The sequence below is a fragment of the Vitis riparia genome, chromosome 11, assembly GCF_004353265.1.
Source record: "Vitis riparia cultivar Riparia Gloire de Montpellier isolate 1030 chromosome 11, EGFV_Vit.rip_1.0, whole genome shotgun sequence".
Taxonomy (NCBI): domain Eukaryota; kingdom Viridiplantae; phylum Streptophyta; class Magnoliopsida; order Vitales; family Vitaceae; genus Vitis; species Vitis riparia.
This window is the reverse complement of record NC_048441.1, coordinates 18,500,882-18,515,867: the sequence shown is the minus strand read 5'-3', so window position 1 is coordinate 18,515,867 and position 14,986 is coordinate 18,500,882. Positions and strand designations below refer to the sequence as shown.

The 14,986-nt window shown below is 35.4% G+C and overlaps 2 protein-coding genes and 1 pseudogene across 2 annotated transcripts; 2 read left to right on the top strand and 1 right to left on the bottom strand.

Moving 5' to 3' along the window:
* Positions 1-5,858: 5,858 nt before the first annotated feature.
* LOC117924830 (ankyrin repeat-containing protein BDA1-like) lies at positions 5,859-7,309 on the bottom strand. The gene is made up of 2 exons (XM_034843535.1): positions 6,695-7,309; positions 5,859-5,987 (listed from the first exon to the last, which is right to left on the bottom strand). The coding sequence occupies exons 1-2, from the start codon at positions 7,307-7,309 to the stop codon at positions 5,859-5,861; spliced, it is 744 nt and encodes a 247-aa protein (XP_034699426.1).
* Positions 7,310-9,307: 1,998 nt separating this feature from the next.
* Positions 9,308-10,036, top strand: LOC117924829 (ankyrin repeat-containing protein BDA1-like; the record flags this gene model as incomplete). Its single annotated transcript, XM_034843534.1, has 1 exon — positions 9,308-10,036. A coding segment is annotated over exon 1 (606 nt), but the record flags the coding sequence as incomplete, so codon positions are not given.
* Positions 10,037-10,442: 406 nt separating this feature from the next.
* LOC117924827 lies at positions 10,443-11,452 on the top strand (annotated as a pseudogene).
* Positions 11,453-14,986: the final 3,534 nt, after the last annotated feature.

Genomic DNA, 14,986 nt, shown 5'->3' with positions numbered 1-14,986 from the left:
TTATTTAGCATTTACAAATTGAGATGCAGCCTATCCTTCTATGGAAAAGGAGCGGGTGGTGCTTGTCATAAGACATTAGAGAATAAGAAGAATTCAAAATTTGTGGTTGTGGATGTTTATTCAATGTGAATTAAAAAATGAGTTTGTTCTTTCAGAAGACAGCTCTTTCACTCACTCTCTTAAAAAAGAGCTCTCTCGCACTCACAGCTTGTGCACATAATTTGCTTCTTTTATAGGTTGAAAAAGCAGTTTATATTCTTTATATTTTCACATATAGGTGAATTTGAATCTCTCCCTCTCTAGGAAAAAATTATAGGACTGCTGCATAACACGGTATCCCAGCCATTGGATCTTACATATCACTACAAGGAAAGTAGGTAGGTTATAGTTGGGGCCACAAACCGCTGCTATAGACAAAAATCCTGCAACTATATCCCATTGTTGCGGAAAAAGCTGGCCGTGACAAGGTGTGACTAGGTGGTGTAACCAAAGGCCATAGTCACGGCCAATAGCATTTCCCCCACCAAAGGTGCAAAGATATATATAAGGCAGCGGCCATGAGTAGAGTGTGATTAAAATTTTCACATATAGCTGTGGTTGTGTACCTTCCCCTACTAAAAGTTGTATATAGCAGCCATTTAGTGGTGGTTAAATTTTGACTGCCACCACAAGTTTTCTTTTCATATATTTAAAATAATGCATTAAATTGAGAAATTTTATGAGATGAAATTACTATCCCGCTTTATAATAATAAAACATTCACATATCCCATTAAAGCTCTATTGATATTTCTAACATGTTTCAACATCCCATTAAAACTCTACTGATATTTCAGATGTGTTTCAACTGTAACTACATGAGCTTATTGGAGAAAAAAGAAAAAGATGAAGGAAAAAAAGGACTGAGTATATGATACCCTTAGATTGACAGTAGGGCTTGATATGTGCCTTTGACACAAAACAGCTCCCAGATGAGTATCAAATTAAAGGCAAAATCTCTGCTTCATTAATGTGGGGGCCCATTTTTACAAAGAACTCCATTTTCAAGCTGCAATGTTCTAGGATCAAGTGGAATGGTCCCAGAGGTGAACAAACAAGAGACTCAGCAAAACCATTAACTTTGATCGGCATTGAAACCACTGACAACATCAACTGATTCAGTGCCCACTCTTGTACCAGTAGGAGTGGGAGGAGCAGCAACCACCGTTGGTTTTGATTCCGCTTGCTTTAGATTGATGGTGAGCAAACCGATTTTTAAGGTAGATACGGTATCATCCTTTGTTTCAGCTGCACCGCACTTCTCATTCATACTACTTCGATTTATGTCCTCGGACTTTAGGGATACCTAATCAATGGCAGTGGAAGTAGGCACGGGCTTCTCTAAACTTTGCACATCAGTCGGCTTGTTTATCTTCTCTTCACTTGGGGGCTTCTCTAAACTTTTCACATAGTCTGCTTGGTTATCTTCTCTTCACTTCGGGGCAGGTCAATCACAAAATCTAGCTTGAATGCAGGTACAAAGAATGGGCTTTCATAGCTTTTAAGAAGCAGTTGGTTTTCTCATCTTACATGATCCTCTATCGGTTTTCATAATACATAAAGTCATCAAGTAAAGATGTCTTTGTTGTGTGATTTTTGAATATTTTCAACATTTCCAGGCCTTGCTTAAATCCTGTCTGCAGAAAAATTAGGATTTAAGAAACAAAAAGCCACATGTAAGGTCATATTTCAAGAAAGCTGGTATAACTGCAACAGTACAAACCAAAACCAGTGTCCCTAAAACAATTTTTTATCACCTAGGCAAGACTAACCTCATCCAAATTTACATTCTTGTTCGCAAATGTGAAGCAATAGAAGTTGTAGATGTGATGAGGAAAGCTAAATGGCAGTAGGCATGCCATAAAGTTGATATGAAATAAGATACTGTAGGTGTAAGATATACTACAATATTCAACTTTTGAAAAGAAATGCAAGCAACAATTTAAGTAGAAAGACTAAATGTACCTCTTGAGTGTCTCTACAATTAGTCATTGGCTTATTCTCATGGTTCTCTACTATGATGTGCCTGAAGTTGGTATTTGGTACGTCCTTTATAATGTGCCACTTGACAAGGAAGCTTCCACTCCACTTATTTTGCTGCTAGAAGTCCATATCCTTATGGAAATCAACAGGGCCAATCATCTCTGCAACACCACAGAATTGGCCACTTGCATTGACCTGTATGACAAAATTAATTGTCCCATAAGCAGGGCCGGTGCTGAAATCATATAATCAAAAAGCAGAAAACATAGAGATGCAAAATCAAAGAAGTGTTATGGTCCATAGCCAATTAGGAGAGGAGAGAGGGTAAAACCCAATAGTCTTGCAAAAACCCAATAGATTATCATTGCTTATATGTGTATTTATCCTTCAATGCTTAAGGCAAAAAACAGTTGAACCTAGTGTTATGCTTACCTAAATAAAAACAAATATTAGGTTTCCTTCCCTTTTTATATTTCCTTCATTTTTCCATTCCCTTGGTAATCCATTTCCTTGCCATTTGGAGATTACAGTCACATAGAAAAATCCTTCCAATCACTAATCATGTGTCAACTTCTATATTTATCATTGCTAATTTAATTCATTTAGGAATAACCACTAACCAAGTACTCATTTTGGTGTAAAAGAAGACTTGAGAAACCCTAGTGAAGCGATTACTATTTTTTTATATTCAAAAGACGAAAACAATCAATAAAATAATAACCTAAGGAAACCATAATAGGTGACATGAGCACCATTGTAGATTAGTGACTGAGAAGCAGTGAAGAAAGCCACAGAGTCCTTAGTGAACATGTCGTTTATGCACGATACCTTGGCGTACACAGAGTCTCCAGTCCTCTGTTCCCTCTATAGTCACAAAGTGATTGCTCTCATTTAATCATGTTTTGAGGTCAGACAAGGTGGCAATACACAGTAATGCAGTTATGTAAAAATGAGATTAAGATAGAAATAAGTAGCTCTAAATTCTAGTGCAGCTAGGATGAACTCAAACCCCTCAGTTGACATGTAGTAGGGGAAGCTAATTCTCGTCCATCCGAGATTGATTCCGAAATAAACCTGGAAATATTGGTGACTAGCATCAAACCATACATTCTAAGTGCACCACAGTTTTGAGTACCATAGGGGGAAATGGGATATTTACCTTTTGGATGGCAGATCTGAATGCAAGGATCGAGTCTCATGCCCCTTGAGCAAGCTGTGACTGTAGGAACCAGCATAAGCACCCCCACCTCGAGCTTGGATGCCAAACAGGTCATTCAGGAGCTTTGCAACAAAAGATCCATGAAGAGGCTTACCTCTTTTATTCCCCACCTCTCTCCACATGTAAATTTTCCCTTTATTTCCTTTCTACTACTATTAGTTCTATATTCATTTTCCATGCCATCTGAGTCAGAATTGGCGACCGAGTAAACAAAGAACTGGCATATGACTACAAAAAAAATTGATTTTATGACAAATTCTACTTCACACTTTATCCTATGACAATATCACAGAAAAATTTTGGTATTCTATCAACAATAAATTGTTTACTTCATGTTTCATTAACAAAACCTAAAAAGTTATTAACTATTCAATGTATGGCCCTTCAAAATTTCCAAACAAAAGAGTTAGCCTGAAGAAAACCTTCATAATTTGAAATAATATCCATCCAACATAATAACAAATATCATGAATTTTAGATAGTTGGTAATATGAGCTCCCAAAGTTACAGAAACTCAAAGAATGATACAAAGCAAAATCAAATTCCATAAGAAACAAAGAAAGAGCAACAGTACAAATAGACAAAAAGATGAATGAAGCTAACTTTGTTGAAATCCAGTCAAATTAGGATTGGACACCTAACAATTGAAGAGATTTATAGAAATATGCAACACACAAAATAAAATAGAATGAGATACTCTGTCATGCAAAGAAAAATCAAACGAAAATCCTCAGGAAAAAATGTAGGAAAAGAAATCCTACTTTCCAGAGAAAAATTCTTTCATTATGCAATAGGAACTTAGAGAGAAATTGTGGTTTTCAGAAGTGAGAAATAAGAGAGAAATCTGGTGTGCACTTGCAATGGAAATCAGAGTTAAATCATAGAAAAATTAGAGAGAAACTAGAAAGAAATTGTACCTTGGGAAGATATTAGGTGTGGTTTTTGTAGTGAGAAATCAGAGAGAAATTGCCTTGGGACATCACACCATAGAGAAAGCGGAGACAAATATGCTCTGCTGGCTAGGTTGTTGAAGTCTCAAAGTTAGAGAAGATGTCTTGAACGAGATGCTTTGTAGTTGGGTACTGGGACATCTATAAGAGTGGGGGAGCCATCAAACTATATAGATGATGACATACTTTGGCTGCAACTATATATTAATTTTCATTGCAATTTTTTAAAACCTCTACTAAAACTTTGTGACTATAAGATATATTTCTTGTAGTGTATATACACACATTTCCATCACTATATTTAGTTGAAAAAATATTTAAGAATGTATGAATATTTTAAAATAGTAAAATAAAAAAAAATATTGTAATATTAGAGAAAAATATATTTATTTCATGTAGAAGATGATATGCTATAACTTGAAAAAATAAAATTTATTTATTAAAAGGTGATTAGGTCTTGGATGGTGATTAGTTAACAATTAATAATGCATATTATTTACTTAATTATAATATACAATCATATTCTAGTCATATTATAAAGCACAACAAATTGGGTAAGAAGAGAATGCAACATTTGCAGAGTTCCTCGACTCATGTGTACACACACGAAAATTAGGTCAGATTGAGTAGCATTAATCTTTCATACAAACTCTTTTTTGGGTCCTCTCTCAGTTTATAAAATTTATATATCCTTCAAACAATAATTAAGAGGGTTATTACCATAAACAATGGTGTATGATTTTATTTATTTTTATTTACAAAGACATCACACAGTGCATAGGGGACAGGACAAACACGAAACACAACACACAAACCAGTAAATAATGGGCCCCTTATTCACAACAATTGATTGTCGCTTACCTGATCCTGAAGCAATATATGATAGCTTTTCCCACTTTACACACACACCATATGAGGAAGCGGATGATATGAACCAACGCAACAAAGGCAAGCAGAGAGAACCACACCAACAATGAAACCCCAACCACGTAAGTGATATCAGGCACCTTGTGTCCCAGTAACATGGCTTCGGTGTCATTATTTGTGGGTGACATGGCTTCGGTGTCACTATTTGTGGGTGACATGGCTTCGGTGTCATCATTTGTGGGTGCAATGGCCAGTATAGAAAACATGTAGGTGAGAGCCATGAATGTTAATGTTATCCACATGATAATCATTAGAAACCACATCAAGATCCTTCTCTTCACGAAAGGTACCCCACTCACAGCCAGAAAGACTATGCTTAGCGAAGCAACGAATGACACCGCGTTGCATGCCATGAACAGTCGGTACCCTTCAGGATAGTTGTGGGCCATTATGGAGGTTCCAGCTAACATCTTCTTACCATTACCGGCGTCTTTTTCTTCACCCCAAACACCACCGGGAGGATTAACTGCAGCTTGGAAAGCCATTCCTGCGATCAACGTTGCAGCTACCATCAAGGCGTCACGTTTCTTCATCGTCCATTCTTTCTTATTTTCACGTATTTTCATCTCACGGCCTTGCAAGGGTCTCGGTGCTTTTGCTTCTGTGAGAACTGCAGCTGGTAGTGGTGGTAGTGGAGATAATTGGGGGTTCTCAATCACCATGGTTATACCACTTTCTCCCATGAATTCGTGACCTATGCCTGGTAACGCAGGCAAGTTTCTGGAACTTAAAGCTCCAGCTTTAGCTAGAGATTCTCGGATCTCCATACCTTTCAAGTTTCTCGGCATATGTTGTATGATATCTAAGGCTGTGAAGCCATTTCCATGCATTTACTTCCATTTCAGGTCTCTCCACCAGATATTTTGCTATCTGCATAGATTTATTTGAAAAGCATTTATGAACCAAATTTCTGCTTAGTTGTCTTAGCACAATTAGTATTTTAAAGCTAAATTTTATTTTAGATATTTTGTCTTAATACAAAAATGGAAAAAAGTAATTTAACTTTTATCATAAATTTGAAATCTAATGACACATGTGCGATCATTCTTATTTAGATTTCTAACTGACTTATGATTAAAGAAACAAACGTATCCTATCTCATTTCATTCTGAATGGTCGAAAATTTAAAAGAAAGTACTAAAAAAAGAAAAAAAATAATAATAAAAATGAAAAAAAAAAATAAATAAAATTTGAATTCTATGTCAAAAAATAGAGAGTAAAAAGGAACAAAAAAAATTGAAGTATGATAAAAAAAAAATAAAACCATTGAAAAAGTTCGGCAATTAGATTGGTGAGTCAACCAGTTTAATGCTCACTAGACCAAACCAAAAAGTTAAGTCTATCCACTCCATGTCTCATGATGGCTCAAATATTTGTCTTGATATTTGTAGAATTATTTATGAAAATAATTCCAAATAATTAAAATATGTTATTAGCAAATATCTGTTTTCTTAACTAGTTTTGAAAAAACTCTTATATGAAAAACTGCTTTTAAAAACAATCCCCAAACTTTAAATTTGTTATCGATCTTCTTTGTGTTATCTTCGCTGCGAATCTAAGAATGGATATATTTTTACCTCATACTGTTTCAAGGCTGTGGCGGTATGTAAAACGGTGTTGCCATAATCATCTTTGGAATTCACAAACTCCACCTCTCCTGCCAATTCAACTAACAACTTCAGCGCTCCTAAACGGTTTTGTTTCACAGCGGAATGCAGAATGGTCTCGCCTTGATCCAATTGGTACCGAGTCACTTGTGGTCGGGCCCCAACCAGCATCCTTGTGACCTCAACTTCGCCTTTCATTACTGCCAGATGGAGGGGCGTTCTTCCATCCTCATCAGGAATGAGACAAGCGTCAGGATTGGCGGACAGCAGTATGTTAACCATCTCAACACAGCCATTGGCAGAAGCCAAGTGTAGAGGCGAACGCCCCCGCAAATCCAGCGCCACGGTCATGTCTGGTTTGTGAGTAAGAAGATAGCTTGCGAAGTCGAGGTAACCGAGCATGGCGGCTACGTGGAGTGGAGTCTCATTAAAGCATGTGACTGCAGCTCGAGCAAGAGTGAGTGGGTCTTTTGCCATCAACCGCTTCAAGGAATTCACACTTCCGGTTACGGATGCTTCATACAGCCTTCTCTCTCTTCCCTCTACGCTCTCCTCTGTTGCTATTTTCTCATATTTCCTTTGCATTTTTCCTCTCCCAGTCTCCCTTCCTTGATTGCCAGATTTTAGCATTAATCATAGAGGCAACTTATTGTTGGGTCTCTGGCAAACATATGTGATGTTGTTGATGCTGTGATTGGCCTGAAAGCTTCAAGTCAATTACGCAATGGAAAAAAGTCGCCGCCAATCAAATCACTTATTTACTGCGGTTCAATTGATATAATATATATTGAATTTAATCCAAGTCTTATTAAAAATGGAATAGTTTTTTAATTATAAATAAATTAAAAATATATATTTTTAGTTAAAAATGAATAATAATATTATAATAAAATCATAAATTATATTTTTGTTAAAAAAAATATTATTTTAATATATGTTAGAAATATAAAAATATTAATATTTTCTTAAATTTCTTTGGTTAAAAATGAATAATAATAATAATAGTTTTTAATATTATTTTATTTAAACTGAATAATTAATAAAGTTTACCTTTATTAACATCTGAATAGTCAAATTTTTCATTTTATGTATACATTAAGTATTGAGTTACAAACATAATATTGTAAAATATTTTAATTTATTACATCGTTTTTTAAATTCAAAATTATTTTTAAAATTTTTAAATTCATTATAGAATTTAAATTATTAATTATATATTACTTAATTTCTAATTTATTTATCTAAATTCAAAAAATATATTTGTATATATATATATATATATATATATATATATATATATATATATATATATATATATATATATGAGAAATTCTAAAGTTATGACTCATAATATATCAATTTTAATTTATTGTTTTTTTAATGATTAGATCTATTTTTTGAGTTCCAAATCATTTTTAAATTTTTAAACTTATTAATAAATTTAATACAAAGTGTCACTTGATTTAAAGTTCATTTTTTTAATAAAAAAAATTATAAAAATATAATTATGTGTAAAAATATAATAGTCATTATGAACCAAATTTTGTCCATAAATTTTTTGTATTGATTTTATCATTATTTGAATTTTAAAAAATTATTAAACTTATTAATGAATTCAATGCATAAAGTCTTATTTAATTTGAAATTTATTTGCCTAATAAAAAAAACACCATCTATGATTTGGACTAAAGTAGAATTATCATAGGAAATTAAATTTGGGTTGGTAAGATGTCTAATTTCGTTCAAAGGCGCTGAGATTTAAGTTTCATCTGGATATTGTAGCAAAATTTCATTCAAATATCATCTCTTGGTATAAAAACTATTAAACTGATTTATGACAAATGTGCTTCATAGACAATATCTATATACACTGCTTTGGTCTTGCAATGAATTGGTAAGGATTTGGAATTTTGTGGGAGTCAAAAGTCCACCAATTTTTAAGTTGTTAAAGAGATAATTTTTTTATTTCTTTGCTACAAAGTAGCCCATAATATTATTATTTATATGGAAAATTGAATGAGTTTTGAGATAGCTAGTAATTAACATATTAGGTATTACTAACTGGATTTGTTTTAATGGAATCAAACTAATCTTAATCTGCATGGGAGAAATATTATCGGGTAAACTATAGGAAGACTTTTTCTAAGGGTCCTTTTTATTAAATAAGTCAAAAAGAAATTTAAATATTTTATAACAACATCAAATAATATATTAACTTCGATTTTGTAAGAGAATATTTTAAATAATTGTGGAGGATAATTTTGTAGATGAAAGTTTTTTAATTTTTTTTATATATATAAAAAAAGAATAATTTTAATCCACTTAATGAAAAAAATAAAAATGAAAGGAAAATTATTATTTGAGTGTGTAAATTTATTTAAATAAAAAATAGAAAAGAAATTAATTTTTCTAATGAATCACTTATTAAGAAAATGCACTATTAGTCAGTTAAAGTAGTTGTGGTTAATATGTGAAGTTGTAAATTGGGTCACTGTGGAAATCTTTTAAGTCAATCACGCTGTGGAAAAATGCGTCGTCTATCAAATCACTTACTTATTTATGTGGATTTGCTTGTACAGAAGTCTACGTGAAAAGAATGTTGAAAATTCCCAAGTACTTCCCCGAACTTCACCTGTTTCTCTTACCAATGATTGCCTGTATGATTGATGCTAGATTGAGAGGGAGGATGGAAGGGTGAGAGGGAGAATGGACAGGAAATTTGAGGAACAACATCTAATGAGAAAAAATGAGGAAGTTTATAATCAGAGTGCACGGGGAAGAGAGAAAAGGTTGTACGAAGCATCTGTGGATGGAAGCGTGAATTCCTTGAAGCAGTTGATGGCGGAAGATCCACTCACTCTAGCCCGAGCTTCAGTCACTTGCTTTGATGAGACTCCACTCCACATAGCCGCCATGCTTGGTCACCTTGACTTTGCAAAAGCACTTGCTTCTCACAAACCAGACATGGCCATGGCGATAGACTTGCAGGGGCCTTCACCTTTGCACTTGGCCTCTGCCAATGGCCATATTGAGATTGTTAACATGTTGCTGTCATTGAATTCCAATAAATGCCTCATCTACGATGAGGATGGAAGAACACCCCTTCATCTGGCGGTGATGAAGGGCCACGTTGAGGTCACAAGGGAGTTGGTTAGGGCCCGACCAGAAGTCACTGGGCACAAATTGGATCACGGGGAGACCATTCTGCATTCTAGTGTGAGACATAATCGTTTAGGAGCCCTGAAGATGTTAGTTGAATCAGTAAGGAAGGCTGAGTTCATCAATGCCAGTGATGATTATGGCAACACTGTTTTGCTTACTGCTACAACCTTGAAGCAGTTGGAGGTAAAATTTTCGTCAATTCTTTAGGCTCTTATATATACCAATTTGTGTAGTGAAGGTAACATCACCATATTCATTCTCAATCTAATTAACTAGACTACTATATATTGATCAATCTGTGCAGACTCTAAGGTATCTGCTCAATGGAAATATGGTGGAAGTCGATGCAGTGAATGGAAGTGGTTTGACAGCTTTAGATGTCATTGAACATATACCAAGAGACTTGAAATCCATGGAAATCCGAGAGTCACTTTCAAAAGCTGGAGCTTTAAGTGCCAGAAATATCGTACCTGTCAGATAGCCCTGGTGATCAAGAAGTCTCAATTAGATTCTGTAGCACAACCTCTACATTTTCTTCCAACAATATTAATTTAGGAAACGCCTTTTCAATATGATTAATGATCTTCCTACAATATTTGAGGTTGTGACCGGAGCTGCAAAGAAACAAGTGAAGGAGAAGTCATCAGTTTCAAACCATAGCAGCAACAAATCCAAGTCAAAATCAAAAGTGGTAAGTTTTTTTGGGAGAATTGTGCTTTGAGGTCAGTTTGGGACTGATAAATGATAAATGAATGAGGAGTATTAGTTATCTAGTGTCAAATATTGTCTTGACATGTTCACAGCTGGGGATAATTGAACTAGTAAGGTGTCCACTTATGGTAACTCACTTTTATGACTAATTCATATATGGGCTTCAATTTAGATATTTGAATGTCAATTATTAGCTCGACTATCATAGCCTGACATGACTATGAAATCGATGATATCTTTCCTTATTAATGTATGTAGCAAAAACACAAATAATATTTTTACTTTGCCCTGTCTGGATTATGCCTGCCCTCACTTTGTTTACATGTTGCTGTCACATTACTGTATCCATTCTGGAAACAAAACAGAGAGGATCTGAATCAGCTAAATATTCAAAGGTTGGGCAGCCAAAGGATGAGGAAGAAGGTTTGGATGAGGTAGATGAGGAGGAGCATGGGGATACCTTGTGTGGTGCTTGTGGAGAGAACTATGCTTCAGATGAGTTCTGGATATGCTGCGACATATGTGAGAAATGGTTCCACGGAAGTGTGTGAAGATCACCCCTGCGAGGGCTGAGCACATCAAACAGTACAAGTGACCCTCATGCAGCAACAAGAGAGCAATGCCTTGATATATCCCATTTGAGGTGGGCAAATTCTCACCTTCTGTAATTCCTGTGTTGAACTCAACTAACTGTTTAGTTGTTCAGATTTTCTCTTTCTTGCTCTTTTGTCACGGTAGATGTATTGAATACTATGGTCTTAGGAATGTTGTTATTTGGATGTACTCTAGTCTGCGGGTCGTGAAACATGTTCTTTTCTATTCTGAATTGGAATATATATTAGTTTCTTCTCTACAGAAAAACATCTGTACCTTAGGTGTGGTAGGCATTGTTTATCGTCCTCCGTTCTGTTCACAGATATGAAGTCTTCCGCATTTTTACTTTCGTTTTATTGGATTTGATGGAAAAATACCCTAGAGTGCCTGCATTTAGAATGATCTTATGATCTAGAAATGGTAAACTGAGGCCATTGCATTGACAAAATCAATAGGAAGCACAATGGAAATAGGTGTATGAATACCACTTTTGCAGAAAATCTGTAGTTCTGTTTCCAGTTCCCACCCAACAACCAAACTTCTGATCCCTATCTAGGTCTCTTGACACGTTTTGTCAGCTGGATGCTTCTTGGTGAATGCATTCACACTACCCTTTCTTCGAAAGGGTCATGGGTGTTTACCAAATTGTCTCTTATTTATTTATTTAATAATCGAGTAACCTTCCATAACATAGACCTTGAGACTCTCCATGGGAATCCAAATCTTTGGATGCTGATTGCATCCATCATAATGTTGAATGACATGTCCTAGGAGCTGCTGACATGGAGCTGAGTAGATTGAAGTGGAAGTAGTCAAATAAGTTAGTCATATGGAAGATTTACCTATTCCTTAGGAAGTATTTGTTGGTTTGTTTCTATTCTTTAGGAAGTATCTATAGGTAGCAAGTTTGTTGCTATTTTTTTATGTCTTTCTGTTTTAAGCTAGCTGTATAAATAAGTACTTTGAAGCTTAATAAAATATATATCACTTCAATTTCCTCAACATTTTGTTGCTTTCTGAGAGTTTCTACACTTTGTTTCTATCAAAACCCACAAACTGGTATCAGAGCCAAGTTCTTGAGTAACTTGTGAGGTGAGTGAGCCTAAAAATCCTACAAACAATATCCAGAATAACCTCAGAAGTTTCACTGAATGCACTGGCACCTCCAGAGTTTGATGGAATAAATTATCAAGTGTGGGTTGTCCGTATGGAAGCCTACCTTGATGCTAGTGATTTGTGGGAAGCTGTTAGTGAGGAATATGGAGTTCCTCCCTTGTCCGACAATCCAACTATGACTCAAATAAAACTACACAATGAGAGGAGGCAAAGGAAATCAAAGGCAAAAGCTAGTCTATTTGCAGCTATCTTATCTACAATTTTCACCAAAATCATGACATTGAAGACAACAAATGAAATATGGAACTTCCTGAAAAAGGAATATGAAGGAAATGAACGAGTCAAAGGTATGCAAGTGTTGAACCTGATTAGAGAATTTGAGATGCAAAGGATGAAAGAATCAGAAACAATCAAGGATTACTCAGATAGACTTCTTAGTATTGTTAACAAAGTAAGACTTCTTGGTATGACTTTTCTAATTCTAGAATAGTCAGAAAATTTTTATAACAGTTCTTGAAAAGTTTAAGACTACAATATCATCTCTAGAAAACTCAAAAGATGTGTCAAGTATCACCTTGGCAGAGGTGTTGAATGCATTACAGACTCAAGAACAAAGGAGGCCTATGAGACAAGAAGGATATGTGGAGGGTGCATTTTAGGCCATATCTTAGTACAAGAAAGAGATGCAAAGCAACAATAACAACAGCAACAACACTCAAAAGTTTCCACCATGTCCTTATTGTAAAAAATCCAATCATCCACAAAAAAGGTGTTGGTGGAGGCTGGATGTAAGATGTCACAAGTGTGGTAAGCTAGGGCATGTGGAAAGGATATGCAAATCTCAACAGCAACAAAGAGAAGTCAAGACTGCTGTGGAAGAACTTCAAGATGAACAACTGTTTGTGGTATCATGCTTTGCCACTAGCAGCTCCCCAGAAACTTGGCTTATAGACAGTGGTTGTACAAACCATATGACTTATGATCAAGGGCCCTTTAAGGAACTTGAAAAAACCGTTACTTCAAAAGTTAGAATTGGAAATGGAGCATATCTTGCAATAAAAGGCAAGGGAACAGTGGCAATTGAAGGCCACACATGTTTGAAATTAATCTCTAATGTCTTATATGTTCCTGAGATTAATCAAAATTTGTTGAGTGTTGGTCAACTGTTGGAAAAAGACTATAAGGTGTTGTTTGAGGACAATCATTGCATGATTGTTGATGCACAAGGCAGAGAGGTATCTATAGTCCAAATGAAATACAAAAGCTTTGCCTTGGATTTGATGCAAGAAGAGCAGGCTGCAATTCACAAAGAAGAAAGCAATACAATGCTTTGGCATAAGCCTTTGGGGCACTTTCATCATACCACCCTTCTCTTTATGAAGAAGAACGATCTTGGAGAAGGCTTGCTTGAATTAGAGGTGAAGCCTTCTACATGTGTAGCCTGTCAGTACGGGAAACAAACAAGACTTCCTTTCCCACAAAACAAGGCTTGGAGAGCTACTCAAAAGTTGCAGTTAGTACACATTGACGTGGGAGGACCTCAGAGAACACCATCACTGAATAGCAGTAAGTTCTATATTGCTTTCATTGATGATCACAAAAGAATGTGCTGGATTTATTTCATGAAATTTAAATCTGAAGTTGCTGACATCTTTTGGAGGTTTAAAGCTTGGGCTGAAAATCAAAGTAAATGTAAAATGCAAGTGATCAGGTCTGATAATGGAAACTGAATACACCTCGGAGAAATTTAAGAAATTTTGTGAGGATGCAGGCATTGAGCACCAACTTACAACACCTTATACCCCTCAATAGAATGGAGTCATTGAGAGGAAAAATAGAACACTTATGGAAATGACAAGGTGTTTGCTGCATGACAAAGGGTTGTCAAAGAAATTCTGGGCTGAGGCTACACATACATCAGTCTTTTTGCTGAATAGATTGCCAATAAAAGCTTTGCAACAAAAGACTCCATTTGAAGCATGGTATGGCTAAAAACCAAGGCTGCAAAATTTAAAAACAGTTGGTTGTCTTTGTTTCTCTTATATTCCACATGTTAAGAGAGACAAATTGGATAAGAAAGTAGAAGCTGGGATCTTTGTAGGCTATAGCTTAATATCAAAGTCCTATAGAATCTACCTTCTAGAAAACAACAAAGTAATAGTTAGCAGAGATGATCTTATGATCTGATGGCAAAATACCCTAGAGTGCCTGCATTTAGAATGATCTTATGATCTAGAAATGGTAACCTGAGGCCATTGCATTGACAAAATCAATAGGAAGCACAATGGAAATAGGTGTATGAATACCACTTTTGCAGAAAATCTATAGTTCTGTTTCCAGTTCCCACCCAACAACCAAACTTCTGATCCCTCTCTAGGTCTCTTGACACGTTTTTTCAGCTGGATGCTTCTTGGTGAATGCATTCACACTACCCTTTCTCCAAAAGGGTCATGGGTGTTTACCAAATTGTCTCTTTTTTATTTATTTAATAATCGAGTAACCTTCCATAACATAGACCTTGAGAGATGCTGATTGCATCCATCATAACCAACATCGGATAATCCACGGAATTCAATCAGTTGCAGGAATTAAACACTGGATCCAATCCACATTCAGCAGGGTGTTCACCCAACATTTGACCCAAAACCCAACTCCATAATCTCACAGATTGAGAACAAA